Raw genomic sequence first — 27,997 nt, 5'->3', positions numbered from 1 at the left:
ACTTGTATTATACGTCACAGGTCCTTAAGCCGGATGGGAACTAGCTTCTATCGTCTCCGCGCTCAAGGGTTACACATTCACAAAGGTAAACATGAACAAAGTCACTTTGTATACTTATATATTCCTTTATATAGTTTACTAAAGACGTCTCTGTATGTGTGTATGTTCTTTGAGGTAGCAGGAACCTGGTGTGTGTGTTAGAAGGAACCTCTTTGTATATGAGGCACCGGAGAGGGGGCTGCGTGTGTAAGAGGGAACCTCTCTATTATATTTTCTACCTGTATATAAGGAACTGGGGAGGGTGCTGTGTGTGAGGCAGAGAGGGAACTGTTCATATATCTGCATATAGGGCACTTGGTAGGGTGCTATATTTGAGGCAGAGGGTATATCTCTATAATGTATATCTGGTACTGGTCAGGGTGCTGTGTGTGAGACAAAGAGATCCTCTGTATATTCGGTATTGGGAAGGGAGCTGTTTGGCAGAGGGAGCTTCTCTATAATATATATTTGTACATATGCTAGCTACTGGACAGGGTGCTGTGTGAGGCAGTGGGAACATCAGCACTATGTAAAAAGTTTACATATAAACGTGTGTTTAAGACATATGGAACCTCTGTAATACTACTGTATACCTCTGCATGTGAAGCAGAAGTGATCTCTATTAAGTAACTTTATATAAGGTGCTGGCGATGAAATGTGTGTGAGACTGAGATAATCTCTCTGTAGTGTTAAAGGGACCGCCTGCTCCAGAATAGTTGTTATTTAAAAATAAAAATAATCCCTTTATTACCCATTCCCCAGTTTTGCATAACCAACACAGTTATATTAATACACTTTTTATCTCTGTGGTTATCCTGTATCTAAGCCTCTGCAGACTGTCCCCTTATTTCAGTTCTTTTGACATACTTGCATTTTAGCCAGTCAGTGCTTATTCATAAATATCTCCACAGTAGTGAGCACAATGTTATCTATATGGCACACATGAACTAGCAGTGTCTAACTGAAAAAATGTCAAAATGCTCAAGGGCTTAGAAATTAGCATATGAGCCTACCTGGGTTTTAGTTTTCAACAAAGAATTCAAAGAAAATGTAGTGATAGAAATAATTGGAAAGTTGTTTAAAGTTGAATGCCCTGGGGGCGCTTCCGGGTCTCAACCAAGATGGCTGCTTTGCTCTAAAGCTCTTAGGATGGACGGATAAATCCGTTAATTATCTGCAGGCCAAGATGCCATCAACTCACAACATCATCATATTTTCATTATATAGACTCTGCTGAAAGACAGGAGGAGAGTAGATGTTATTTATTGTACAAAGTACTGGCAAGAACCTAATGGCGCCCTGTACGCACTTCTAAGGGCCTCACCTACCCCCCCCCCCCCCCCGATCCATCCGGGTAAAGCTATCTAAACACATAGAAGTATCATCGAACACAGAGAGTGCTCATAATCTTAACGGATATAGTCAGTTACTTGTACAGTTGCTACTAATACCCTTACCTAGCAAATAATCATGAGGGAATTTTATACCATCCTGCAGTCTCTCCTAGAAGAGTTTGACAGAATAGAGGACTTAGCCCAAACTCTGCGATCGAGGAATGTGCCACAAGACCATGCAGTTCAGAGGCGAAATCTAAATGAGACAACTACAGTCCCACTGGACCCCATACAATTAGAGACCTGACAGTCTCATACATTTCTAAGTCCAAGATCCTCGGACAGCCCTAGATTAGAACCTGTCTTATTTTCCCTACCGGAACAACGGAAAGTGGTGGTGCACTCTGATGAAACCAAACAGTGTGCTCTTGCTTTAACTACTACACTCCGTATCCCAGTGGACAATGATCCTTATTCCACCCAGAGGTCCTCAGATGAGGGCGATATAGGCAAACCAACTAACACATACTTGGACCCTTGTCCTACACTGATCCGGGAAGTGCGGTTGGCTTCCTGGAGGGCAGTCTTGGCCATTACTGCTGCCAGACAAAAATCAACACACAGCCAGCAACCTGGAGCGAAAGCCAGTGTCCTTCATTGTGGAAACGCGAGTCAATGTAAACTAGGCATTGGCTAGATTTAGCTGGAGTAAAGTCCCGGTACATATGGAGGTTTTTACATCTCACTCTTGCCGGTTAGCTTATGGACATAACATCATAGACTGTCAAGTCTCTTGTGTCAGAGGTTCCACTATTCTGCCCTATGAAGATTTCCGGATCTCAACTCTGAGAGATACTTAAAGGGACAATGAACCCAAATGTTTTCTTTCGTGATTCAGATAGAGCATGCAATTTTAAGCAACTTTCTAATTTACTCCTATTATTAAATTTTCTTCATTCTCTTGGTATCTTTATTTGAAATGCAAGAATGTAAGTTTAGATGCCGGCCCATTTTTGGTGAATAACCTGGGTTATTCTTGCTGATTGGTGGATAAATTCATCCACCAATAAAAAAGTGCTGTCCAGTGGTCTGAACTAAAAAAGAAGCTTAGATGCCTTCTTTTTCAAATAAATATAGCAAGTGAATGAAGAAAATTTGATAATAGGAGTAAATTAGAAAGTTGCTTAAAATTGAATGCTCTATCTGAATCACAAAATAAAAAAATTTGGGTTCAGTGTCCCTTTAAGGTTACTTTTACATAGGTTATTGTTGTCTCACGTTTTCTAGGTAAAGGAATTTGTCATTTTTATAGTATATGGTCTCATATGAATGTTTTATAGTTCTTGCATACTAACTTCTTTTCATGCCATTTGTTTAGGATTGTTATATAACCTAGGTTACAATATTATTTAATTCTATCTAAGCAGTAACCTCCAACATATTATTATATATTTACGTAACAATATTTCCAAAGTTCTGACCAGTTAACTTTATATAAACATTGAATATATTTATGCAAAAATAGTATATTAATTATGACCAATTATATATGTCTAGTTGTTACAATATTCTATACAAAGCAAGTTATAAAAATATTGGATATATTGATTACTTAACTTACAATGCTTAATTAACAACAACCAGAGATTTAACCACAAATCTTACCAAGTCCCACAATCTAATGGAGTTTTTTAAGTGCATGGACTTATGTTTATGACAAATATGTATAGTACGGCTTATTTGGAACCGGATTCCTGAGACAAAGTAAAATAAATGTATTTTTATTCTGAAACAGTTTGCTAAACATTTTAAATTCACCAATATAGCTACCCACTCAATACAGCAGATACTTATCTAATATGTTACTGTTAGGCATTTCTCTCAGGCCCATTTATTTATAAATATTATTTATACAATCTGAGTATAAAAGAAATAGAAAATTTGTCTAACAATATATTTAAACCTAAGATTTAAATTCTTATATGCATTCAGCTTCCACGGGGTTAAAGATGTTTCTCTTACTATTTTCCATAGAGACTGTGCTTTGTGTATTCAAACTCATCATGGTGTAATTAATACTTAATTAATAGATATTTAAATTTTGTTGTCTTTCCTGAGATCTCTTCCACACTGTAGACATCTAGGCTGCGCACAGGGGTATTCTGTAATTTTATTACACATCTTAGACAGGAAGTCCTTATATGCAATTCCTTTGATTGAGTTACTTAGATATACATTAAAGTGCAATCTGCATAGTGAGTGGGGAGAGGGGTATAGGCTGAAAGGTTTGATTTCAGGTCTGTTTGAATAAACCTGTATTTTGCAATGGTCCTGACATTTCCAAGTTTAATATTTCATATATGAGATAGATAGATAGATAGAGATGAATTAATCAACATGATATCTATGTACATAGCTTCCAATGATGTCTCACCTTTTACATGATAGAATACATCCTTCTTTTCACTGTTATTTAGGCATTTATAGAATAGTTATTCTTGCAAGTTCTATATAGTAGAAATATATCACTGAATTATCTTGTTAGCCTTCTCAACCAACTAACTTTATAGACCTCTATCATAGATAAGTCTTTACTAACAAGCCACCTTAAGATGGCCTCTATATTGTTATTTCACTCCTCTTCCTCTTATACTATGTGTGGAGCGTCAGTAGGATTGCGTATTACACATACGCTTTCACTATACATAACATCAGAAACCTAGTTCAATATATATGTTCACACTATCACTGCTGTATGCCACTACATTCATATAATATTTTACAGTTACAACACTTCCTTAGCACAGAAGTTCTATCCTACTAGACCTTATACCCAGATTGCTAAAAACATATCTTCCTATCTCCCTTTAAATTAGAGCCAACAATTGCCGCCTAGTTATCTTCCCATATAAGATCAACAGCAAGACTAGGATCTATAAAGTTAATTCTCCTCATAATGATAATCAAACTACTGTTTACCCCATATACTCAATATTATGCCTTATCTAGGGTAACTTTCACATTATAGCATATACAGTACTCCCCTTAAGTGGCATAAACTTGTGTAACCAATGTTAATCTTCTGTTTGAGTAATTTAAGTCTCCAGTTTATACAATTCATCATATCTAATATTACATAGCTCATATTTGCCTGATATAAGTATGTGATTAGGCTGCGAAATTAAGTGGGTTTAACTATACATACTGTAATATTGTATAAATAATATGCAAGCAGTTCACTATACCACATTTTAACTGTAAAGCCTCTCTGTCCTATTTAATTATACTCATTATATCAGATGAATAAATTTATTCATTATTGTTCAAAAGCACATTATATAAATATTTCATTGTTAAATATCATTTGCTTGATAACTTCTTTTTTTTAGTGGTCTAAGATTGACCGTTTGAGATCCTCCCCAGTGTCAGATATCCTCATATGGGTATAAGAGTGAGCCTGATAAGTTTGGGAGGTATTCTATTCTATTCATGTTTAAAATGAGATATCATAGTACTATGTTCATTTATGTTATTTTTGTTGTACAATCTAGAGTGTTTACTGTTATGATAGAATACATAGAAAATGTAAGCTTGTGAAATTCATCACAATACTTCAATCCAAGTAATTTAATCAGGTGCTAGTTACTTACAAGTGGATTTACAATGAGTCATCCAAAAAGACTTTTTATATATTTGTCTACAAAAACTTTATGTATGTGTAAGCTTACAAAATCACTGATCAGTTGCTTAGCTCCTACAATAACCTGTTTAGAATATGTGCATCTCTTATCTCTGTAAATGGACATATTTTTTTTTTCTTATTATTGTCAATGCCAAATATCTCAATAAAAGATTTTTTTGAAAAAAATGTTGCATGCCCTATCTGCATCATGAGATCTTTATTTTGACTAGACTGTCCCTTTAAGTGTCTATGTATAAGATGCTGGGGATGAGATGTGGGTGAGATAGATACAGAAGATGTAGTAGACATTGGTTAAAATGGTTATGGAAAATACTTTATTGCTTAAAGGGACACTGAACCCAATTTTTTTCTTTCATGATTCAGATAGAGCATGAAATTTAAAGCAACTTTCTACTTTACTCCATCAATTTTTCTTCGTTTTCTTGCTATCTTTAAAAAGCAGGAATGTGATGAATAGGAGCCGGCCCAGTTTTGGTTGAGAACCTGGGTTATGCTTGCTTATTGGTGGGTAGATGTAAGCCTCCAATAAGCAAGTGCTATCCATGGTGCTGAACCTAAAATGGTCTGGCTGCTAAGATTTACATCCCTGCTTTTAAAATAAAGATAGCAAGAGAACAAAGAAAAATTGATAATAGGAGTAAATTAGAAAGTTGCCTAAAATGTCATGCCCTATCTGAAGCATGAAAGAAAAAAATTGGGTTCAGTGTCCCTTAAAAGTTAAAATAAAAATGCTTTTTTTTGTTACACATGGGCACCAAGATCTTCTACACCCCCTACAGTACATCGGCCTTTAGTTTCAATTCTGCAGTGTAGTGCTTAACAATTAGACCAGTGGTCAACAAATCAGTTTAAAAATTAGGAGCCAGACAGTGGTATTTCTATATAGATATATAGGGCTCTATTTAACAAGCTCTGTATGGAGCTTGATGGCCCCTGTTTCTAGCGAGTTTTCAGACTCGCCAGAAACAGCAGTTATGAAGCAGCGGTCACAAAGACACACATCGCCGGAAATCAACCTGATTAAGTACGATCGGGTTGATTGACACCCCCTTGCTGGCGGCTGATTGGCCGCAAGTCTGCAGGGGGCGGCGTTGCACCATCAGCTCTTGTGAGTTGCTGGTGCAATGATGAATACGGCGAGTGTATTGCTCGCCGTATTCACCGATGTCTGTCGGAACTGATCCGCCCTGTCGGATCAGGTCCGATAGACATTGATAACTAGAGGCCATTGAATAATTCAAAAAGTTAGGAGCCAAGGGTAAAATTCTAGGAGCCAGTGGCTCCCTGGCTCCTGGGTTTGTCGAGTCCTGAATTAGACAATGTACTGTAAAGCTTGATGTGCTGCAGAGATGGCATTGGTGGCTGTGGGAATAATAAAGGTTTAATAATTTCCCCCACACACACACACTGCAATGTAGTATAAAACGTATGTTGCACGCAAGATAGTTTTTAGAGGTTTGTCACAAATTTTGCCACATGCTTTCAAAAAGGTTCACTCCAGTATATATACAAATAACGCTGATGTAATGTATTGGGGACCAGTAGCTCACATATCACTTTGGCTTTTTTTATTACACAGATATCTGAGATTCAACCCACTGGATACCAGTAACACACACAGTGTAGTTGTGTTGACATTTGGCTTTGCTCAGCTGCTGCCTTACACTCATATGTAAGTAAGTACATTCTCAAAATGAAGCGACTTACTCCTCTGTGAAACCAGAATTTTGATTAGTTTAAAACTGAATTTTAATTTGTATTGAATCCTTTTTTTTTTTTGTAAGGTGTACTGACACTATGGGCCAGATTACAAGTGAAACGGTATTTATCGCTCCCGCTTGCACACTAACTCCGCTAGTGCCACACTGCAAGAGGGACAAGATGTGCTGATAAGATTTAACGATTGGTCTTGGAAAAAGGTCCTTGCATGGACCGAAACGTTGACCAGAAAATTTAATAAAGTAGAAGATTTGATGATACTTTAAGCCCTGATTATCTGGCCCTATGTGTGTTATGTGTTTGAAATATTTAGACTATTACGACCTATCTTTTTGCATTTCAAATTTATCATCTTTGGGTATTAATGCAAACTGAAGCTGGTCTGTTAAAAAACAAACAAAAAAAAAACATATAATTTGTGTGGGTTACTCAACATTATTTTTTTACTGGAATTGATGCTTAAAACAAAGATGTACAACTGTTTAGAAACTGCTTCAGCACAGGGCGTCAAATGGCTCAGAAATAAAAGGTTTAAAGATCTGTAATTAGTGATATAAAATATGTATTGTTAGAGCAGTTTATGTATTAATTTAGTTTTTGATAATTGTTGTTTTCTGGTGGATTAATAATTTTTATTCACTTTAATTCCGTTGTGACCAAGCAGAGTGATTCCTCAATCCTGGTCTGTGTGTAATTCTTAGATATGGGTGTTGGGCAGCCATAATTTCCCCCTATTATGTTGAACTGCACTTGAAACCCTCTGTCTCTCTCTTTCTGTGTTTAGGCTGCTGTTACTGTGAAGATCACGTACAATACACGTCACTGCGTTTGCCAGTAAAGGAGAAACATTATACTGAATATCTGACAAATTCAGGTTCGCTGAACAAGATAATGTCTGACAAGACCGAGAACCAAACCTCAGACCTTCCTGATGCACACAGAGGTAAGCAGGACGTCACGTGCATGTCACCTGGTTTTGTCACAAACCCCATGATGATCTTAAAGGGACAGTGTACTGTAAAATTGTTTTTCCCTTAAAGGGACACTAAAGTTTATATAAACTTTTATGATTCAGAGAGAACATGCAGTTTTAAGACACTTTCCAATTTACTTCCATTATCAAATTTTGCACAGTCTTTTTATATTCACACTTTCTGGGGAACAAGATCCTACTGAGCATGTGCACAAGCTCACAGGGTATATGTATACTAGTCTGTGATTGGCTGATTTCTATCACATGATACAGGGGGCCGAAAAATGATAAAAAAATAAATTTGTCTGAAAAAAAAATCTACTGCTTATTTGAAATTCAGTGTAAGTGCTATTGCCTTATCTTTTCGTTATGCCCTTGTTAATTATGTAATTGGGTGCATTGAGTGGTCCTTTAATGTGTTTCCAATGACTTGTTATGCCAGCTGAAGTGTATAAAATATATGCAAAATTGCTTCTTTAGGTTTAGTTAATTGAAATTACAACTGATTAAGGGCCAAATTATAAGTGGAGCGCAAATTAACGTTTCTGTTCGGACGTTAAAGGGACACTCAGGTTAAATAAAATTTTCATGATTCAGATACAGCATGTAATTTTAAACAACTTTCCAATTTACTTCCATTAAAAAAAATGTGCACAGTCTTTTATATTTACAATTTGAGTCACCAGATCCTACTGAGCATGTGCAAGAATTCACAGACTATACGTATATGCATTTGTGATTGGCTGATTGCTATCACATGGTGCAAGGGGAGTGGAAATATACATAACTTTGAAATTTGTTATAAAAAAAATCTGATTGCATTGTCTTGTTATCTTGCATTTGTTGATTATGCAATTCTAATGTGTTGACTGGTCCTTTAATTGCGCTAGAAGTAAGCTTTTTGCGCTTGTTGGGTTAAATTTATATAAGGAGTTGAAAGTAAACTGTTTTTCCTCTCGCTCTAACCTGGCAAGTGGAAAAAGCCGAAGTTAGAATATCGCGTACGCGTTCATTTATTCACCCATAGAATTCAATGGGGAAAAAAACTTACACCACACTCTTGTACAAACCCGATCGCATATTCTCATTTTCGCTAACCTGACATGAAAATATGAATATTTTACATTCGAATGTTCTTCACATAGAAGAATATGTTCTATTTATTCATAAATAAATATTTCTACATATATCTGATGTTTTTTGGTACAATATATATCTATACCTTTTTATTTATATATATATATATATATATATATATATATATATATATATATATATATATATATATATATATATATAAAATTATATATAAGTTTAGATATATACAGATGTAGTTAGAAATACAAAACATATTCTGCTACGTGAAGAACATTAGAATGTCAAATATTTACACTAAATACATAGTTGAAACCTTTATTAAAAATGAATATTGCATAAATGTTTTTTTTTTAATGTTTGCATCTACTTAACTGCAAATGGTTCCAATGCATTTGTATATATGTCTATATGTGTTTATATGTGTATATATGTCTGTAAATACATATATAGACATATATATATATATATATATATATATATATATATATATATATATATATATATATATATAGAGAGAGAGAGAAAATAACTCATTGTGTAAACCATTTACAAATCTAAACAAGTCAGAAGACTTGCTTTAAAACCAGAAACTCTCTGACTACACTGTTCCCAATGCAGCAAAGGAATCTGGGTAAGATATGCAAATGAGGTTCACAATGACTCACCTTTTTACTTTTAGCCTGCTTTTTAAAGACAGACTTTTAATTGTTGAGATATATATATATATATGTGTGTGTGTTTTTTTTTTCTAACACCTGAGATCTTAAATCTTTGAGTCTTTATCATTTTTTTGTGCAATATTTTATTTGAATAATTTTTATTTGATGGCGTTATAATGAGTGTATAAGGAAAGTTGTATGATAACGCAATCACTATGGACAGTCCTATATAGGCCACTCTTAAGTACTTATCTCTTTCCACGATAAGCAATTATTAGAAAATGAATAAGAAAAAGTAAGAGGGCGCTAAAAATAGCAATAGGATCTTGCAACTAATTATTAACACAATCTTTTAGTCAAATATTTTTTCTTTCGATAGATGTGACAAGCATATTATAAGTGTTACAATTTAGTATCCTAAGTTAAAAAACATATGCAGTTGAAACTTATGTGTCAATTGGGAGCAGACCTTTCCAAATGTGTTCTATACTTAGACGGTCTTGGATCAGAATCTATAATAGAGGTATATGGGAGAGAATCTCAAACCGTAAAGACAAGGTGAAATTATCCTAGGGATGATCTTAGTGGATCGCTGAACTCTTATTTAAAGGTTATGTTTAGATCTCATATAAGATATTGCCACATTTGTATAGTACAAATGATTTATGAATTTAATTTTTACAGGTTTAAAACAGCAGGTATTCAATATGTATATAAAATATGCCCAGGTTCAGAAAACACATATAAAAAAGAGTGATGAAAATAGTTAATAAAAAAGACAGAAACATAAAAAATATTAAAAAAAAATTCTTATACTGTAGTCTACTCTTAAAATTTACAAGATAAGCCACAACTCTGAGGGTAAAACTGAGATAGTCAAAATGTCCCGGAGAGCTCTCCAATTAAAGGGACATAATACTCATATGCTAAATCACTTGAAACTGATGCAGTATAGTTGTAAAAAGCTGAGAGGAAAATCTCACCTGAGCATCTCTATGGAAAAATGGAAGATATTTTACCTCACAATTTCCTCAGCTCAGCAGAGTAAGTTCTGTGTTAAAAGTTATACTCAGCTGCTGCCCAGCTGCAGGTAAAAAAAAACCGAAGAAATGAACAGCAGCCAATCCGCATCAACAATGCTGAGGTCATGAACTATTTTACTGTGATTTCATGAGATTTCACTTAACTCTCATGAGATTTCATTGTAGACTTCCTTACACTGAATAGGGAAATAAGATGAGTGTGCACGAAAGCTCGCTCTTTCCGCTGTCCCGGGACAGACATACTGATTTGCTGCTTAGAAGTCCTTTACAATGGGATGTGGCTACTGAGAAACTTTTGAGGTAAAATATCTTACTTTTTTACATAGAGATGTTCAGGTGATATTTTCTAGTCAGCTTTTTACAGCTATGCTGCATCACTTTCAAGTGTTTAAACATTTGGGTATTATGGCCCTTTAACTTGTAAGCCAATTTAACATATAAAGTATCTCACAAAAAAGCCACTTTCGGGTCACTGCGAAAATAAGTATAAAGTCCCGGTCTTACCGTAACTTCTTATTTGGATACGTCACACTTGATGGAGCAGTTCTTTAGCCCACTTGGTTGTACCTCACTTAGTTGCGAAGGAAGCACTTTTTTTAAAAGTGTATTATATGGAAGTCTCCTCGAATCTTCAGTTGCTGTTTGTTGACCCGCCAAATCGGGTAGCAGTTAGTTCTTTCAAACCGCGTGATGTCGGCATACGTCACGGTCTTCCGTTGTTCCAAACACTGCCTTTGAATTTCGCTTTCGGACTCTTAATTTTACACTTGCGCAAGTGGTTTTAGATTGGGAATCACACTCTCACCGCTGTCTGCTCTCTTGAAAGGTTAGAATTTCCGCACTTAGTACAAATGTACGCAGATTTCCTATCACCTGTAGTAATCACAGACACGGATCCTCTGGGTGTATAAACAGTTTAGTATGCTCTGGCTCACAGCTTCAGTTATAATGAGTGTAACTATACTTGTAATGTATTTTTGATGGTTTTTGTGCAACTTTTATGTTCTGCAAAACAGTTACCCAGAGCTCTGAAGTCGTGGTAATCATTTTAGCCTAAATCGCGATTGCGTTTACTTTTAACTGGTAATACCAGCGTTAAGCCCAACGATCCCAAACCCCGCAATAAATCTCTTATTGCTTGGGCACACATGTTTGCGCTCCACTCTTAATCTGGCCCTAAATTATTTTTTTATAAATTCTCATATGTGAAGAGTACATCTCACAAGTAAAACAAGACACAGTGAAACACTTCTTACACATAAATTCCACAAATTTCTGTTACTGTAAACATGAAACAAATGTACAGTTAATTTTCACGATATATTTTGTTATGTCATGTTATAACATTATGAATAGAGAATCAGGAATTTAAATTAAAAATTAAAGAACCACTCAATACAGTAGAATTGTTTAATTAACATGTGCGTAATAAAAAGATAATGCAATAGCACTTACTCTGAATTTGAAATAAGCAGTAGATTTTTTCCTGACAAATGTATTTTCCCCCCCCCCCCCCCCATTTGTCGACCTCCTGTATCATGTGAGAGCCATTAGCCAATCACAGACTAGTATACATAAACCCTGTGAATTTGTGAACATGCTCAGTAGGATCTGGCGCCTCTGAAAGTGTGAAAATAAAAAGAATGTGCTGATTCGATAATAGAAGTTAATTGGAAAGTCTCTTAAAACTACATGCTCTATTTGATTAATGAAAGTTTCCCTTAAAGGGCCATAATACCCACATTTTTAAACACTTGAAAGTGACGCAGTATAGCTGTAAAAAGCTGACTAGAAAATATCACCTGAACATCTCTATGTAAAAAAGAAAGATATTTTACCTCAAAAGTTCCTCAGTAGCCACATCCCATTGTAAAGGACTTCTAAGCAGCATATCAGTATGTCTGTCCCGGGACAGCCGAAGGGATGAGCCTTGTGCACTCTCATGTTATTTCCCTATTTAGTGTAAGGAAGTTTACAATGAAATATCATGAGAGTTAAGTGAAATCTCATGAGATCACAGTTAAAGAGTTCATGACCTCAGCATTGCTGATGCTGATTGGCTGGTGTTCATTTCCTCTTTTTTTTTTTTTTTTTTTTTTTACCTGAGTATAACTTTTTACACAGAATTTACTCTGCTGAACTCAGGAGATTGTGAGGTAAAATATCTTCCTTTTTTACATAGAGTTGCTCAGGTGATATTTTCCTGTCAGCTTTTTACAGTTATACTGCATCAGTTTCAAGTGATTTAGCATATGAGTATTATGTCCCTTTAAGTTAAAGTGAAAGTAAATTTTCATATACTGTATTAATGCCATGGATTCACATACTAACATTATATGAAGTCGCTAACTTATTTTTTTTAAATTCATTATTATTTTCGAAATTTTAATCTTTTATCGTTCATATCGTCTTTTAGGTTCCTCCATCCCCTGCTAATTTCCTGGTTTTTTTACATCATATTTTTTTTATTCTTAAATCCAATATAAATCTTCCCTGAAAACAAAAAAAAAATGTTCATTTGACCAGGGCAGCAAAAACAGATGGGATAAAAAGCATGAAGGAAAAACAAAAAAATGTAAGGGCTAAAGGTGATGTACAGGAAGAAATCAATAGGTTGGTCCAATATTGGCAGCTGGAACAGTTGGATGAATCAGTAGTACTGAAGGGGAGGAGTGGAATCAGATATTTAATCCTCTCAGGTACTTGCACATATCACAAACTTTAGTGTGGATGGCTCCTCCATGAATACCTTCTGCTCCCTTAGCGATGACAAGAGCTGTGTTTGTTTTCCCAACAGCTACGTTGTAAGTTGGCCCATCGGGATTCTTTGTCTTTACATCCATAACATAGACATCTTGCACATTAAGCTGGTCTCTGATCACAGAACATTTCAGTAAACCGATGTGTTAATAAGGACCACTGTCCGATCATCGGAAAGAATAGTCTGCACTTGTGGTGGCGTGATGTGGCTAATAGCCCCACCCGGGTGAGAGGCCCAAACACACGGCGTACCAACGAAACCAACAATTGCTGCATCCTCGCAGGTCTTTCCGTCTACCAAATTGGTGATGTAATCTTGCCAAGACATACTTAACTAGATATAAATGTACTAACTAAGGGAGAAAGCTTTAAACCGGAAAGGGCTATCTAGCAATACAAAGTTGGCAAGAAGACAACCAACAAGGAAACTGTCAGCAATGGACAGATGATGGAGAAAGAGGGTAACGGGGCGGCCTGGCGGGACAGGAGGGATAAGTGCTGCAAGCTTCTCCCCAGTTGCAAAGAGAAGGCGCCTCGTGTGTGGTGCGCGCGCCAATTTCCTGGTTTTTAAATGTTACACGTAAGAGTGGTCCCACCCGCTCTATACGTCGTCATCCATGCTCGCTCTCGAGAATTAATATTTCATGCGCAAAAATACACTCTCCGCTGTGATAAATATTAAACAATGAATCACTCGATTCATTGTTTAGTGTTGTAGCTACGCAATTAGCTGGGTTTTCCTGTTGAGGTCAATGCGCATGCGTGTCTCGTGAATGCGCTTCTATATAGGGAGTAAATTAAATGAGAGACACATGCGCAATTAAAGGTGGGGGCGTAAATTGAAGATTTTCAGATGCCACTGAGGGACCAATAAAATTAGGTATAGCGATATTCGTCATCATACAAGACAAAAAAAATTTGGAGGCGGGTGGAGGAACGGCGATATAGTGTTGAGGCTTCTAAGGTAAATAAATGTGATAAAAATAGAGCTTTTAAAAAAACTGATAAATTAAACTCAACGTATTTTATGATGTATTTTTCGGTGCGGCAATGAGGTTGTGAATAGTTTACTTTTACTTTAATGAATCTGGTCTATCAGTCAGTGTCCAAATAAGCAAACAATAAGTTTTTCTCCATTGATATCACAGCAGTCAAGTACAGGTGGCCCTCGGTTGACGCCAGTTCAATTTGTGCCGTTTCAGAATAACAACCTTTTTTTTCAGTCATGTGACTGCTATTGAAAAGCAGTGCACTAATTAAAATAGCCAGTAGGTGGAGCTGTCCGATTGTGTTGCAGCAAAGTTATGTAAGCTTTGCAGACTGAAATTAATCTGTGTACACAGAACAGACATTAGCTATTGATCAGCTTTCAAAGAAACAAGATCTAGCCGGCACTTCCCTATTATCTTCCTGTCCAGCTGCTTGAGGTGAGGTTGCCTAACTGCTTAATCAGTCCAAATTGAAATGCATAGAATAGGTGCAGACCCAATATTCTCTAACATGCTAACAATGCAGAGAACTGTTTGCAGAAAAATGCAAGTAAAAAATGTTTTTGTTCATTAAACTAAGTTTGATGATACAGTCTGTTGTGTGATTATTAGCAAATGTTTTTGTTCACTAAACTTAGTTTGATGATACAGTCTGTTGTGTGATTATTTAATTAGGTTTATAATGCTGTTTAGCTTTTAAAGTCTTCATTTCAAAGCTTTAAAAATAATGTATTAGGTGTTAATTATGTCAATTTTGAGAGGGGCCTGGATCCTAACTCCCTCACTTCCCATTAACTTACATTATAAACTGGGTCTCAATTTACAACGGTTTCGATTTACAACCATTCCTTCTGGATCCTAACCCCGGCGTAAACTGAGGGCTACCTGTACTATCACGTATGGGGGAGATGGTTTGGGTGGGTGGCTCACAAAACTCATAGTCAGTTGGATTATTAGTGCCAAAATTATTCTCCATATATTTTGCAGGAGTGTAATCTCCTGAGAGTCCCTGCCATTTAGTATACTGAATACAATTAATTTTAATACAAAGTATTAATCAAGTTTGTGCACAAATAGATGTAACTTTTTCTAATTTTCTTCAAGAGGAGCTTTCAAGAAGGCTCTCTGCCACTTTTCAGCTTCTAAATGCCAATTAAAATACGCATTCCATTTCACCTGTCTTGACTTTAGTTTAGCATTAAAGGGAACCACAACACCTGCTTCAAAACTTCTAAACTCACTTGTTCTAATTGTGCAAAATAAACTAACAATTCTATATGCAGGCTTTTCATCTTACCACATTCTTTTGTAGAAAAAAGCTTCATAATTTAAAGGTTATTCTGCAGCCTAACACTTGCTATGTATGCTGCCATATTGTAAACGTACGTTCCACAACTGTGGGTCATGTGACTCACACGGCACCTTCTATTTACTAAAGCTCAGGAAGCAGAGTGAACACTGCAGTGTCTGAGACGAACGGCTTCAGGCACTGCTATATTTATAAATAGCAAGAGCAGGAAAGGAAGTTGGAGGAGGAAGGAGAATATAAGAAATGTAGATAAATACAGATGTATCTCTTGTTACAATTATATATGCAGCATGAGTTTGCTTTATTTCTACAGAGCCTTTCGTCCCCCTGTGCATCCCTCTCCTCCTCCTTCCCACTTCCTTCCCTGCTCTTGGTATTTATAAATATAGCAGTGCCTGAAGCCGTTTTTTTTCAGACACTGCAATGCTCACTCTGCTTCCTCAGCTTTAGTAATAGAAGAAGGTGCCATTTTTGTCACATGACCCACTGTTGTGGAACATACTTTACAATATGGCAGTATACATAGCAGGTCCTAGGCTGCAGATCAACACTCAAATTATAAAGCTTTTTTCTACAACAGAATGCAGTAAGATGAAGACCGCATACAGAATTGTAGTTAGTTTATTTTGCATAATCAGATAAAGTTAGTTACAAACATTTCAAGCAGGTGTTGTGGTTCCCTTTAAATAATTCTTCCCTTAGTGCACCCAGAGTGTCTAAATTATGTTTCTTCTGGTGGCCATCTATTTTGCTTTCTTTGCTCATTTAACTTTATCCACTTATTATGATAATTATTACAGAAAGGCCCATAATTTTGATTTATATCATCTGCTGGTGACCCCTTTTTTGTTTATTGATCACGGACACATTTAATGATCAAAAGGCATTCTTGCATTCCTATGTATAGTTACAATGACACACAAACAACCCGTTGCAAGATCTAGACAGACCATATCTATGCTTAAAGGACCAGTAAATACATAAGATTTGCATAATCAACAAATGCATTATAACAAGACAATGTAATAGCACAAAGGGGTAGATTTATCATACCCTGGGCGGACATGATTCACTTGTTGTCGGCATTTAACATTGCACAAAGCAGTTCTGGTGAACTGCTTGTGCAATGCTGCCCCCTGCAGATTTGTGGCCAATCGGCCGCTAGCAGGGGGTGTCATTCAAACTGATCGTATACGGGCGGATTGATGTCCGCAGCCTCAGAGGCGACGGGCGAGTTAAGGAGCAGTGATCTTAAGACCGCTTCTTCTTAACTCCTGTTTCCGGCGTACCTGAAGACTCGTGTGGAAACAGGTGCATTAGGCACAATATGGGGGTTAATAAATCGGCCCCTTAGTCTGAACTTCAAAGAGTAGTATATTTATTTCTGATAAATTTCAGTCAATGTCTATGTCCACTCCTCCTGTATCATGTGACGGCCATTAGACAATAACAAATGAATATATGTATATTCTCTGAATTCTTGCACATGCTCAGTAGAAGTTGAAGACTCAAAAAGTGTAAATATAAAATGACTGTACACATTTTGTTAATTGAAGTAAAGTTGTTTAAAATTGCATACTCTATAATAACATGTTTTTAATCCCCTTATCATATATCCCTCAGAACTGAATTTAGTCCTGAGTTTCTGCTTTCTACTGAGAAACCCTCATGTTGGCCTCATGCTTGTTAGCTTAGGCCTCTGCCTTTTACTAAGAAACCCTCATATCGGTCTCATGACGATTGGGTGAAGAGGACGAGGTGGACATAGCTTAGCTACTTATCTTAATTTTAGCTGGTTTTGCATTGTCACAGTGAGTGTGGTTTAGTCAAAAGTAAAGTGGACAGACAAAAACAAGTAAAAAAACATAAATAGGTAGGATAGCAAAACATTTTTTACCTCTGATCTCCCATTCTACCCCCACTCTACAAAGGGTCCCCCTCAACATCAGCTTTCACATACCTATCAGGAGGATTCATCAAGGAGCCTCCCTCTTGTTAGTTAAGGTCGATCAAGGCGTTGAATACATACAAAATGACTACAATATTCAAAGCTGCTAGTTTATTTGGTCCCATAACTGGTCTCTATTAATACTTAAAGTGAATGTAAAGTTTCATGAATGAGTGCCCGGTTTTTAAAAATACTATTAAAAACAGGGGCACTTTCATTCATGAAACTTTACATTGCAGCGTTTTTTTTAAAAAATACTTACTTTTTCTTCAGCAAAGCCGGATCGGCGAAACCCCACCCGCAGCTTCTCTGTAATTACGTCAGCAATGACGAAACCATGATTGGATGGCGCCGGTTTTATCATTGCTGTGCTAAGTACAGCATGAGAAGCGGGCGGGGGAACGCCGATCTGGCTTTGCTGAAGAAAAAGGTAAGTTTTTAAAAAAAAACAAAAAAAAAAACTTTGCAATGTAAAGTTTCATGAATGAAAGTACCCCTATTTTTAATAGTATTTTTAAAAACCGGGCACTCATTCATGAAACTTTACATTAACTTTAAGGTGGAAGAGAGATTTTATTTATATATGCTACTTTACTTCACTTTTTTTAACTAAAATTTAATTTGTGCCAATTTAATTTCCAAATATAAAAGTCAATCAATATCACTTGTTGTTAAAAGTGCAATTATTTTAAAAATGCAATTAATAGACAAAATGTGATACTAATATATATTAGTTTGTGCAAAACAAAAATATCCCTAAGCCTTATTGTTTAACACAAAGGTTACAGGCGAATGTGCACGCGTGTTGTGTCTGAGGCACACGGGTTACAAATGAATGAGCACAAATGTTGTGCCTGAGGCTCGCATGTTACAGGTCAATGTGCACACGTTATGTAAAAAATTCCCTTTCAGATAAAAAGATGTAAAATAAGTAACAGACAATCAAAAGGGAAAAGTACAACAGTGAGTGTATTTGGTGCTTTTGTCTGTCTGGGAAATACACAAACTGATTTATGATAATGTTATAAAAAAAAACAGATAATGTGATAAAAAAAACTGAATCTGCTTTATTTGTACAGATGAAGATAACACTGATATAGTGAAAGTTGAGATAACAGAAGATCTGTGTGTGAGGCATCAGCTGGGAGCAACAGATGAGGAAACCAGTGACAGTATCAGCTCAGGTGAGTGTGCACGTGTGTTGTGTCTGAGGGAGACAGGTTACAGGTTAGTGTGCACATATGTTGTGTATGAGGGAGACATGTTACTGGTTATTGTGCACGTATGTTGTGTCTGAGGGAGACAGGTTACAGGTTAGTGTGCACGTATGTTGTGTCTGAGGGACGCAGGTTACTGGTGAGTGTGTTGTGTCTGAGTGATGCAGGTTACTGGTGAGTGTGCACGTGTGTTTTGTTTGATGCAGGTTACTGGTGAGTGTACACACATGTTGTGTCTGAGGCATGTAGGGTACAAACAATCTGCACAGTCAGGCACGTGTATTCTCATCGTACAGGCCATATGGATGTGACACCTTCAGATGACTCGGCGTCAGAGCACGGAGGAGAACCATATGAGTATGATCAGGTGAAGACTGAGGAGGATGAAGTTCCTATAAATACGACTACAGGTGATTAGTGCATATTAAGTAAAGGGAAGATGCTGTGACGGTGACATTTTGTCTCTTGTAAATAAGTTATACAGTATATATGATGGTTACACAGCAGACATATGTTAGTGTGCAGCTCAGGTTTAAGTTATTCTGCTTTTTTTCTTTCATGATTCAGATAGATACAATTTTAAACAACTTTCACATTTACTTCAATTGATATCCTTTGTTGAAGGAGCAGTATTGCACTACTAGGAGCTAGCTGAAAACATCAGGTGAGCCAATGACAAGATCATACATGCGCTACCAATCAGCAGCTGCCTCTCAGTAGTTTTAATAGCCAGGTGATGTGGTCATAGAGATCAGCTGGTGGGAATAAATGTGTATTTATTTGAATAGAGGCTTATGGGAGCCCTTATGTGCAGCTCAAAGTTACATAACGATACTAAAAGCCCTTTATTTACATAAGTATAACCCATTATTTTAACTATAGAGTTTAGGGAAAATAAACACTATATTTTGTAACCTTGTTTGTTCAAATTTTAAATAAAAAATGAATTTTTAGACTTTTTGTTGCAGGTTTATCTTCATAGCATCATTTTCTTGGTATCCTATGTTGAAAAGCATATCTAAATAGGCTCAGTAGCTGCTGATTGGTTGCCACACATAGATGCCTTGTGATTGGCTCAAGCATGTGCATTGCTATTTCTTCAATAAAGGATATTTGTAGAATGAAGCAAATTAAATAAGAAGTAAATCGGAATGTTGTTTAAAATAGTTTTCTCTATCAGAATCATGACCTAAATATTTTGGGTATCATGTCCCTTAAAATATGAGCGACATCTAAAAACAGCAAAACAGTTTAGCACAGAGGTGGAAATGGCTTGCTTAGCAGTTAAAGGGTTTAACAACTTTCCAGTTTACATCTATTATCAAATTTGTTTCATTCTTTTGGTATCCTTTGTTGAAGGAGCAGAAATGCACTACTGAGAGCTAGTTGCACACACTGGGTGAGCCAATGACAAGAAGCTTTTCAACAAAGGATACCAAGAGGACAAAGCAAATTAGATGATAGAAGTAAATTGCAAAGTTGTTTAACATTACATGCTCTATCTGATTCATAGTTTAATTGTGACCTTATTGAACAGTTAAAGGTACTTGCTCCTTTTAAAGTTTCTTTTGACCCAATAGCAATGTCTCATTCTGCTGTACTAAACCAAACACCCCAGGGAACATGTATTTGCCCAGTGTGAAGTCTTCTTTGTGCTAATGCATTTTCTTAGTGACCCTGCAACAACCACCCAGAGAAGAACACAAAATGCTGTCCCCACCCTGTTTCTAAGTTAAATCACCCATTGGTTATGGCAAAATCAGAAAAAAAACATGATTACTGTATTGGCCACAATTGTTATTTTATGATGCACAATAGCCGCCAGGCACAGGGTAGGACGGCTTATCACAATCTCTTCTTACATCTGTTGTGATCTCAGGGCATCCGTTACCACAAGTAATTGCTCCCAGATCACTAACACTCCAGTACTACCCATTCAGTATTATTATTGAGATAAGTTCAGTCAGTCATATCACTATATCCAGAGAAGCCCTCCCCCTAGGTCTGAACTCCCTGTTCCTTATATAAAGGCCTTACAGTTACTCCCCGCATCCCTATCTAATATGCTTCGTTGTGTTGGTATCTTTTGTTGAAAAGTATAGCTAGGTAGGCTTTGGAGCAACAATGCACTACGTGGAGCTGGCTGCTGATTGGTGGCTGCACATATATGACTCTTATTTATGGCTCACCCAATATGTTCCAGTAGTGCATTGCTGCTCCTTCAACAAAGGATACCGAGAGAACAAAGTAGATTTGATCATCTACGTAAATTGGAAAATTGTTGTTAAAAATGGTATGCTTTGAATCATGAAAGAAATGTTTTGGGTCTCATGTCCCTTTAACAGCCTTGTTTACCAAAGTAGGTACTGTCAGAAGTAACCCCCACTGTCTTCTACGTATTAGGTACTCTTCATTGGTTACTTTCAGGAACCATGTCTGATGATACCCATTAATTCAAAAATTGCTTCTAAAGCTGCTCTGGCTAGACAAACAATAGGACTCAAGTTCATGTCTGCTGATATGGTTTCTAAGAACAGGCTGCTATCTCTCCATTTTCAGGGAAAGATGTTTTTTGGACCAGGCCTAAATTAATTTATTGCTACAATTACTGGAGGTAAGAGAGCTTTCTTGCCACAAGATTAAAAGTCTAAAGGAAGAATTAGGTCTGCAGGACACCTTTGACAATCTTCAAATCATTGACCCCCTTCTCTACCCAGATAGCAGGCTATCCTAAAGCCTCTTGAAATCCTAAGACTGCATGGTCCAAATCCAAACAAGTCAAGAAATCTACTCCTATCTCAAAGTCAGCTTGGAAGTATGATCCCCATTCCGGATAAGGTTTGGGAAAATTCAGTTCATGATCCTTGGGTCATGGAAATTATATCTTATGGGTATTGAATAGGCTTTCTATCAAAGCCTCCTCGAGGAAGATTCCTACTGTCTGAGTTTTTTGTGATCCTAATAAGGTCACAGCCTTTTTGGCTTGAGTTAAGGACATGGAAACAGTGGGAGTACTTGCTTATGTTCTGGTTTCACAAATAAACCAGGGGTTCTACTCCATGCTTTTCAGTGCACCAAAAAAATATCAAGTAGCTTTCAGCCTATTTTGAATCTCAAAACACTAAACAAGTTTCTTAAAGTCACAACTTTCAAAATAAGCCAATTTGCAATGTACTTCCTTTACTTCCATCTACTAAATATAAAGGGACTTGACATTCAACATTTTTTCTTTTGTGATTCAGAAAGAGCGTAGAATTAAAAAACAAATGTTTTCAGTTTACTTCTATAATTAAATTTGCTGTGTTCTGGTATTCTTTGTTGAAGAGATATCTAGATATGTAGTGTGCACCTGTATGGAATACTACATTGCAGGAAAAAGTGCTGATGCCTAATACTTTTGCAAATGTATAACATTCTTGCAAAACCATTTCCATATTGTGATGAAGACTTGTGCACACTCCTGAGCTTACTGTCTTGCTTTTCAACATGAGATACTAAGAGAACAAAGCAAATTTGATAAAAGAAGTAAAGTAGGAAGTTGTTTAAAATGACATGCTTTTATCTAAATCATTAAGAAAGTTCATTTATAGTGTATAGACAAAATAATACAATGTAACAGCTTTGTTGAATAATACAATGTAAAAATTCAGTTGAAGCTGTCAGAAGCTGCCAGAAATAACCCACAACCTAAAAAATTATAACTAGTAATAAAAATGAATAATGTGTGGACTTCAAATGAATAATGTACAAAAATGCCTATAAGTGTGTGCACAAAATGCTATTCACAATTCTAATACCATATGTGTCTTACCTAAAATATCTATTGACAGTGAAAACTCTATTGAGGTGGATCTCTAAACGTGTGTGAGCATATTGCTTACTTGATATGAGTAAGTGCCTATAAGTGTGTGCACAAACTGCTGTTCACAATTTAAATTCTAATTCCATAAGTGTCTTTACCAAAATTCTCTTATTAGAAACTCCATGAGGGTGGATCTTTATTCGTGTGTGAGCTCATTGCTCACTTTAAATGAATTACGTGCGTAAGTGCCTATAAGTGTGTGCACAAACTACTATGTGTGTGCACAAAATGCTATTCAAAATTCAAATTTTAATTCCTTATGTGTCTATACCTAAATTATCTATTGAAGGTGAAAAGAGGGTGAATCTCTAATAGTGTGTGAGCTTATTGCTCACTTCGGGGGATTATGTGCGTAAGTGCCTATAAGTGTGTGCACAAACTGCTGAATGTGTGTGCACAAACTGCTATTTTAATACTAATTCCACAGGTTCTTGTCAGGTTCTTGAGATTTTTCTTTCTCAGCAGTCATTATCAGTTAGTGTAACTCTCATTTAGTCTGCATGTGCAGACTGGAATAGCCTTTCCTCTTGTATTCCCTTAAAGGGACAGTCAACCCAAAAATTCTTCTAAGTGATATATATAAAGTTTAAATCTATCATTATTTACAAATGTATCCCAGTTTTGTGATCTTGATCGTTTGCAAGTAAAAGCACTAACTGTTTGCGCTGCTGCCGTTTGAAAATGTCAGTTTGGCCCCTCCCCTATTTCGTCATCATCTACATCATCATCTTCTTGTAATCGCAGTAACTTTGCGATCCTCCTCGTAACCTGCTTTAGCGCATGCGCAATGCGCCTTTTATACTGAAGGGGGAACGTTTGTAACCGGAACAAAATCACTTGCTCATTATCTGAGTGGTTCATAGTTGCGGCGTACCAGTGTGCGGTTCAACCCTCCGCAACTATGAACCGCTCGGATAATGAGCAAGTGATTTTGTTCCGGTTACATACGTTCCTCCATCAGTATAATAGGCACATTGTGCATATGCTAAAGCAGGTTACGAGGAGGATCGAAAAGTTACTGCGATTACAAGAAGATGACGACGACGAAATAGGGGAGGGGCCATATGGACATTTTCAAACTGCAGCGGCGTGAACAGTAAGTGCTTTTACTGGCAAACGATAAAGATCACAAAACTGGGCTACATTTGTAAATAATGATCGATTTAAACTTTATATCACTTAGAAGAATTTTTGGGTTGACTGTCCCTTTAATGTGGTTTAGAACCGATTCAACTTAGTTACTTTTGCAAAGAATGATTTTCCTATCGGGATTGTTGATGCTTCCACCTTTTAAAAGTATGTGACACTACAGATGCTTAGTGAGGGAAAGTAAATAAAAGCTCACATAAATTGCCCAAAAGTATTAACCCAAGCCTCTCTGGGAAAAAGTAAAACAAGCACATTTTTAGATCTTATTTACAGCAAAAGGCTGCAAAATAAATGTATATGGCAATAATGTTTCACTTGCAATAATGAAGCATTTTAATGCGTTGTTGAAATGTCAAATTTAATGGTCCTTTAAACCTATTCCCTAATGTCCATTAAAGTGCCCTTAAGCCTTAGTATGGAGGATGGGTATATGTGTAGGGCCATAGCGTGTCCCCTCCCTTTGTAGTAGACACTAATTCAAAACAGTTAACGTGTTCTTAAAATAATGTCATTAATAAATAACATTATTCCCATTGTATTTCTTAACAGGTGGCTTCACAAGTTGCAGTAAGTCTAGTCATGGTCAGAGTGCAGATGCTTCTTTCAATCTTTTTAAAAATCAAAGACGCCACATGGGAAATATATGTTCTGAATGTGGGAAATGTTTTACCCGGAAATCATATTTTTTGTGCCATCTGAAAATACATACAGGTGATAAACCATTTTCATGTTCTGAATGTGGGAAATGTTTTACCAATAAAGCACAACTTGGTAAACATCAGACAATTCATACAGGAAAAAAGGGATTTTCATGTCCTGACTGTGGGAAATGTTTTACTCAGAAATCAACTCTTATTACTCATCAGAATATTCATACAGGAGTGAAAGCTTTTTTATGTTCTGAATGTGGGAAATGTTTTACATCCAAATCATCTCTTATTAGGCATCAGAAAATTCATAGAGGGGAGAAAGATTTTGTGTGTTCGGAATGTGGGAAATGTTTTACGCTGAAATCACATCTTAATAGGCATCAGAAAAGTCACACAGGAGAAAAGGCATTTTTATGTTCTGTATGTGGGAAATGTTTTACTTTGAAATCAACTCTTGATAATCATATAAAAATTCATACAGGGGAGAAAGCATTTTCGTGTTCTAAATGTGGGAAATGTTTTACTCAGCAATCAACCCTTATAAATCATCAGAAAACTCATATGAAATAAAATCAGAGCTTAACCTCTTAAGCGCAGAGGCTGACACGTAGTTGTCATCCACACAATGTCTAGAATGCTGATGATGATTACATGTTGTCCTCTGGGGGCACGCTTTTGGGGCTGTTTGAGGTCCCCCTCTGCCCCTCAAGCAGTTACGAATTTGCCCAGTGTGCTGGGGGATTCAGGGTTCCTATATATGTTTATATAGCCAAGTAATCACTTGTAAATAAAATGTGCATTTACTGTAGTAGAGGTTCATGAAAGGGAACACCCATGTGCTGATGAAAGTGATATAAATATAGCCAAAGTTCCTTATTTATATGTTGATAAAAACCTTCTTTGAAATTTACGTACTGTTTGCGGCAATATAGTTAGGTGATCACTGAGGTGACAGCGCTTCCTTAGCTAGATTTTAAATTAACCAGGTGTACAGGGTGAGCACCTAACATCAAAAGTAGAAGAGGACTCCAAAAGGCCTTGACTGGATTAGGATAGCCCCCCTGGCTGCTTAAAATGTATTGTGATGAAAAATAAGAACAAATAAAAAAAAAATACTGTTGATTTTCAATTGCTATTGCCTATAGAAAAACATTTTCTGCTATGTTAGAAAGGTTACCTAATACAATTATAGATCTACAAAAGCTTTGACTATAGAAATGAGAAAACTGTCACTTTATTGTATACAACCTAGTTTATTAAAATAGTAATTAAAATATGCATATTTTTCGCACCCATTTGATTTAAATTTCTGATGATAAAATAATGGTATAGTTTGAATCTGCTGGGTCCTCTGAAAATAATAATATATAGTTTGTTATAGTTTCTCACTAAAAAATGACTCCCAGTCATGCTTAAATGTGAGCTGCGTCTAGAATCCCCTAAACAGTTCAGCGCAGGAGTGGTTAAGCAGCTAAGGGGTTAGATGGACATTAAACATTTTGAGATTATGGCCAAGTATTGTGTTATCAAATAAATAGTGATGTGTGAGCTCATGTGGCTTTACCCCGTTCATTCAACTGAAACTTTATGCTTTGACTTTAAGTTGGTTGACCGCAGCATTAAATATCTAGGAGGTAATTTATCTAGGAACCATTTACAATGGTACGACCTTAAAGCAATGCATATGTTTTCCAAATGGTGATGATGGAAAAGATATCATAGTAAAGTTTATATAACAAGCAGCAGATTGTACTTAATTTTATTTCAATTCAAAGTTTCTATAGTCCTCGAACTACAATTTTATTTATTTTAATTTACGTCATCAATCTCCACCCCTAAAAAGGTCTTGTCTATAGTATGTTCTAATGTCCAATCGCTGCACTCCTAATTTAAATATTTATTCTGGCTGTGTGTGTCTATGAGCACCTTCGCAATACAACTGCACCTCAACACATGCACTTGGTGCTGATGCTGCCAAGAACTGATGCAGCACCGATTTCCTAGCGGTCACGTAAACGCAGTTTACTCCTTGCCATACTACACATGCGTGGGGGATCAGATTCCTTTGCGCATGTGTTGAGGTGTTCACTACCCAGAACTAAGGCAAAGTAGAGAACCCAGTTTGCCCAACATGATTGGCTAATGCAAATTTGGGGAAACCCATTTTTTTAAGGAAGATTGCACAGAAACTACTACAAATTGTAAATGCAAGGTATTTGAGCGATTTTCAAATATAAATTCATGAATGCAATGATAGATTAAAAACATTTGCCTGTTACATCCCTTTAAATATAGACCACTAATTTCTAAAATAGTAGATGTTTTGAATAATTGAAAAGCTATTGATTAAGATGATACTCTTCCACATGAGCTCACACTTATCGCTATTGATTAAGATGATACTCTTCCCTAAACTTTTGTACTTGTTCCAATTGTACTGCAGAAAAGATATGTAACACTCTTAAATAAAAAAAACAAAGTTTTTGTGGAATGGGGAAAAAAACACTATCAGTTTACCAGTTCTGTCACTGCCGGGGGGATATGGTCTTCCAAACTTAGTTATATAATTAAGCAGCGTCCAGTATGGATGTATTAGATTGGATGGGAGATACTAGCCATTTTACTCTGACAAATATAGAGTGAGACCTTGTGAAGCCATGGTCCTTGGTGATATTGCCACATGACATTACAGAAAATGCACTGTTATATAGTTATAATGCCTTAATGATTATTTCATATTAAAACTGTTCTTTCAGAATTGTTTCATTAGTAAACCATAGTATCATTGACGTAATTATAGGATTAGGATGTTAAGAGGATAGACAATGTTTGTTTTGGGGGAGGGGGGACAATGGACTTCTCTTTAATAAAATGAAGGATAACGTGGCTAAGACAAAAAGGACTTTTGCATATCTGAAAAACATAGTTATATGTATGAGACATTCTTTCTATATATCACCTTTTATTCTATGCTAATGTAACTCACAACAGAATGTGCTATTGTTGTCTTCAATAAAAATATTTAAAAAACACTAAGATTGTAATATAAAATGTTTACTTATGTGTATTAAAGCTACTTTGCAATATACTTGACTTATTTTGTCTCCTTTTCCTGTGACTAAAAATTGTGGGCTTTCTAATTCACATGAGTTTTTTTAAAGTAATGGGAACTGCCATGTTGAAATATGTCTCTCTTATGTAATCTCTTCTGCCAAGAATAATTATGTACAGATAAAGGGCCAGATTAGAGTTGCACGTTAACAGTTACGTGTAAGTGATAAGAGGTTTATCACGGCTGTTTGCGTGTGTCTGGTTTTTGCTCGTATAACAAGTTGAAAGTAAACCTGATCGCTTGAGGGCAAATGAAGTTAACGTGGGTCGGGATATCGTGACTTCAGAGCCCTGTTTAACTGTTTAGCGAAACAAAAAAGTGTCGCAAAACATCAAAAATACATTACAATGTACAGGTACACTCATAATAACACTATCTAATACAAATTAGTAAAAAAAAAAAAAAATGCACAAAAACGTTATAAGGGCTCAAA

At 36.3% G+C, this 27,997-nt stretch overlaps 1 protein-coding gene and 1 pseudogene across 3 annotated transcripts; one reads left to right on the top strand and one right to left on the bottom strand.

Moving 5' to 3' along the window:
- The first annotated feature begins 23 nt into the window (after positions 1-23).
- Positions 24-27,540, top strand: LOC128657421 (gastrula zinc finger protein XlCGF8.2DB-like). Of its 3 annotated transcripts, none has more exons than XM_053711770.1 (6): positions 24-85; positions 6,656-6,748; positions 7,580-7,738; positions 18,654-18,758; positions 19,088-19,201; positions 24,352-27,540. In XM_053711770.1, exons 3-6 carry the CDS (start codon positions 7,687-7,689, stop codon positions 25,020-25,022), a joined length of 942 nt encoding a protein of 313 aa, XP_053567745.1. In that variant the 5' UTR covers positions 24-85; positions 6,656-6,748; positions 7,580-7,686; the 3' UTR covers positions 25,023-27,540. The 3 variants fall into 3 exon arrangements, with proteins under 3 accessions (XP_053567745.1, XP_053567746.1, XP_053567744.1); XM_053711771.1 differs by having other exon boundaries at positions 6,656-6,752; XM_053711769.1 differs by lacking the exon at positions 6,656-6,748 and having other exon boundaries at positions 30-85.
- Positions 13,013-13,839, bottom strand: LOC128657422 (profilin-2-like; annotated as a pseudogene).
- Positions 27,541-27,997: the final 457 nt, after the last annotated feature.

Source organism: Bombina bombina, chromosome 4 (genome assembly GCF_027579735.1).
Source record: "Bombina bombina isolate aBomBom1 chromosome 4, aBomBom1.pri, whole genome shotgun sequence".
NCBI lineage: Eukaryota > Metazoa > Chordata > Amphibia > Anura > Bombinatoridae > Bombina > Bombina bombina.
The sequence above is the reverse complement of the archived record's forward strand: the minus strand, read 5'-3'. Positions and strand labels throughout refer to the sequence as shown.

Excerpts from the sequence above, each read along its gene's own strand:
- LOC128657421 (XM_053711769.1), top strand. The coding sequence starts at position 34 with ATGGGAACTAGCTTCTATCGTCTCCGCGCTCAAGGGTTACACATTCAC. Across the intron at positions 86-7,579 it reads AGGGTTACACATTCACAAAG|GCTGCTGTTACTGTGAAGAT; the intron begins GTAAACATGAAC and ends TTCTGTGTTTAG. Across the intron at positions 19,202-24,351 it reads TCCTATAAATACGACTACAG|GTGGCTTCACAAGTTGCAGT; the intron begins GTGATTAGTGCA and ends ATTTCTTAACAG.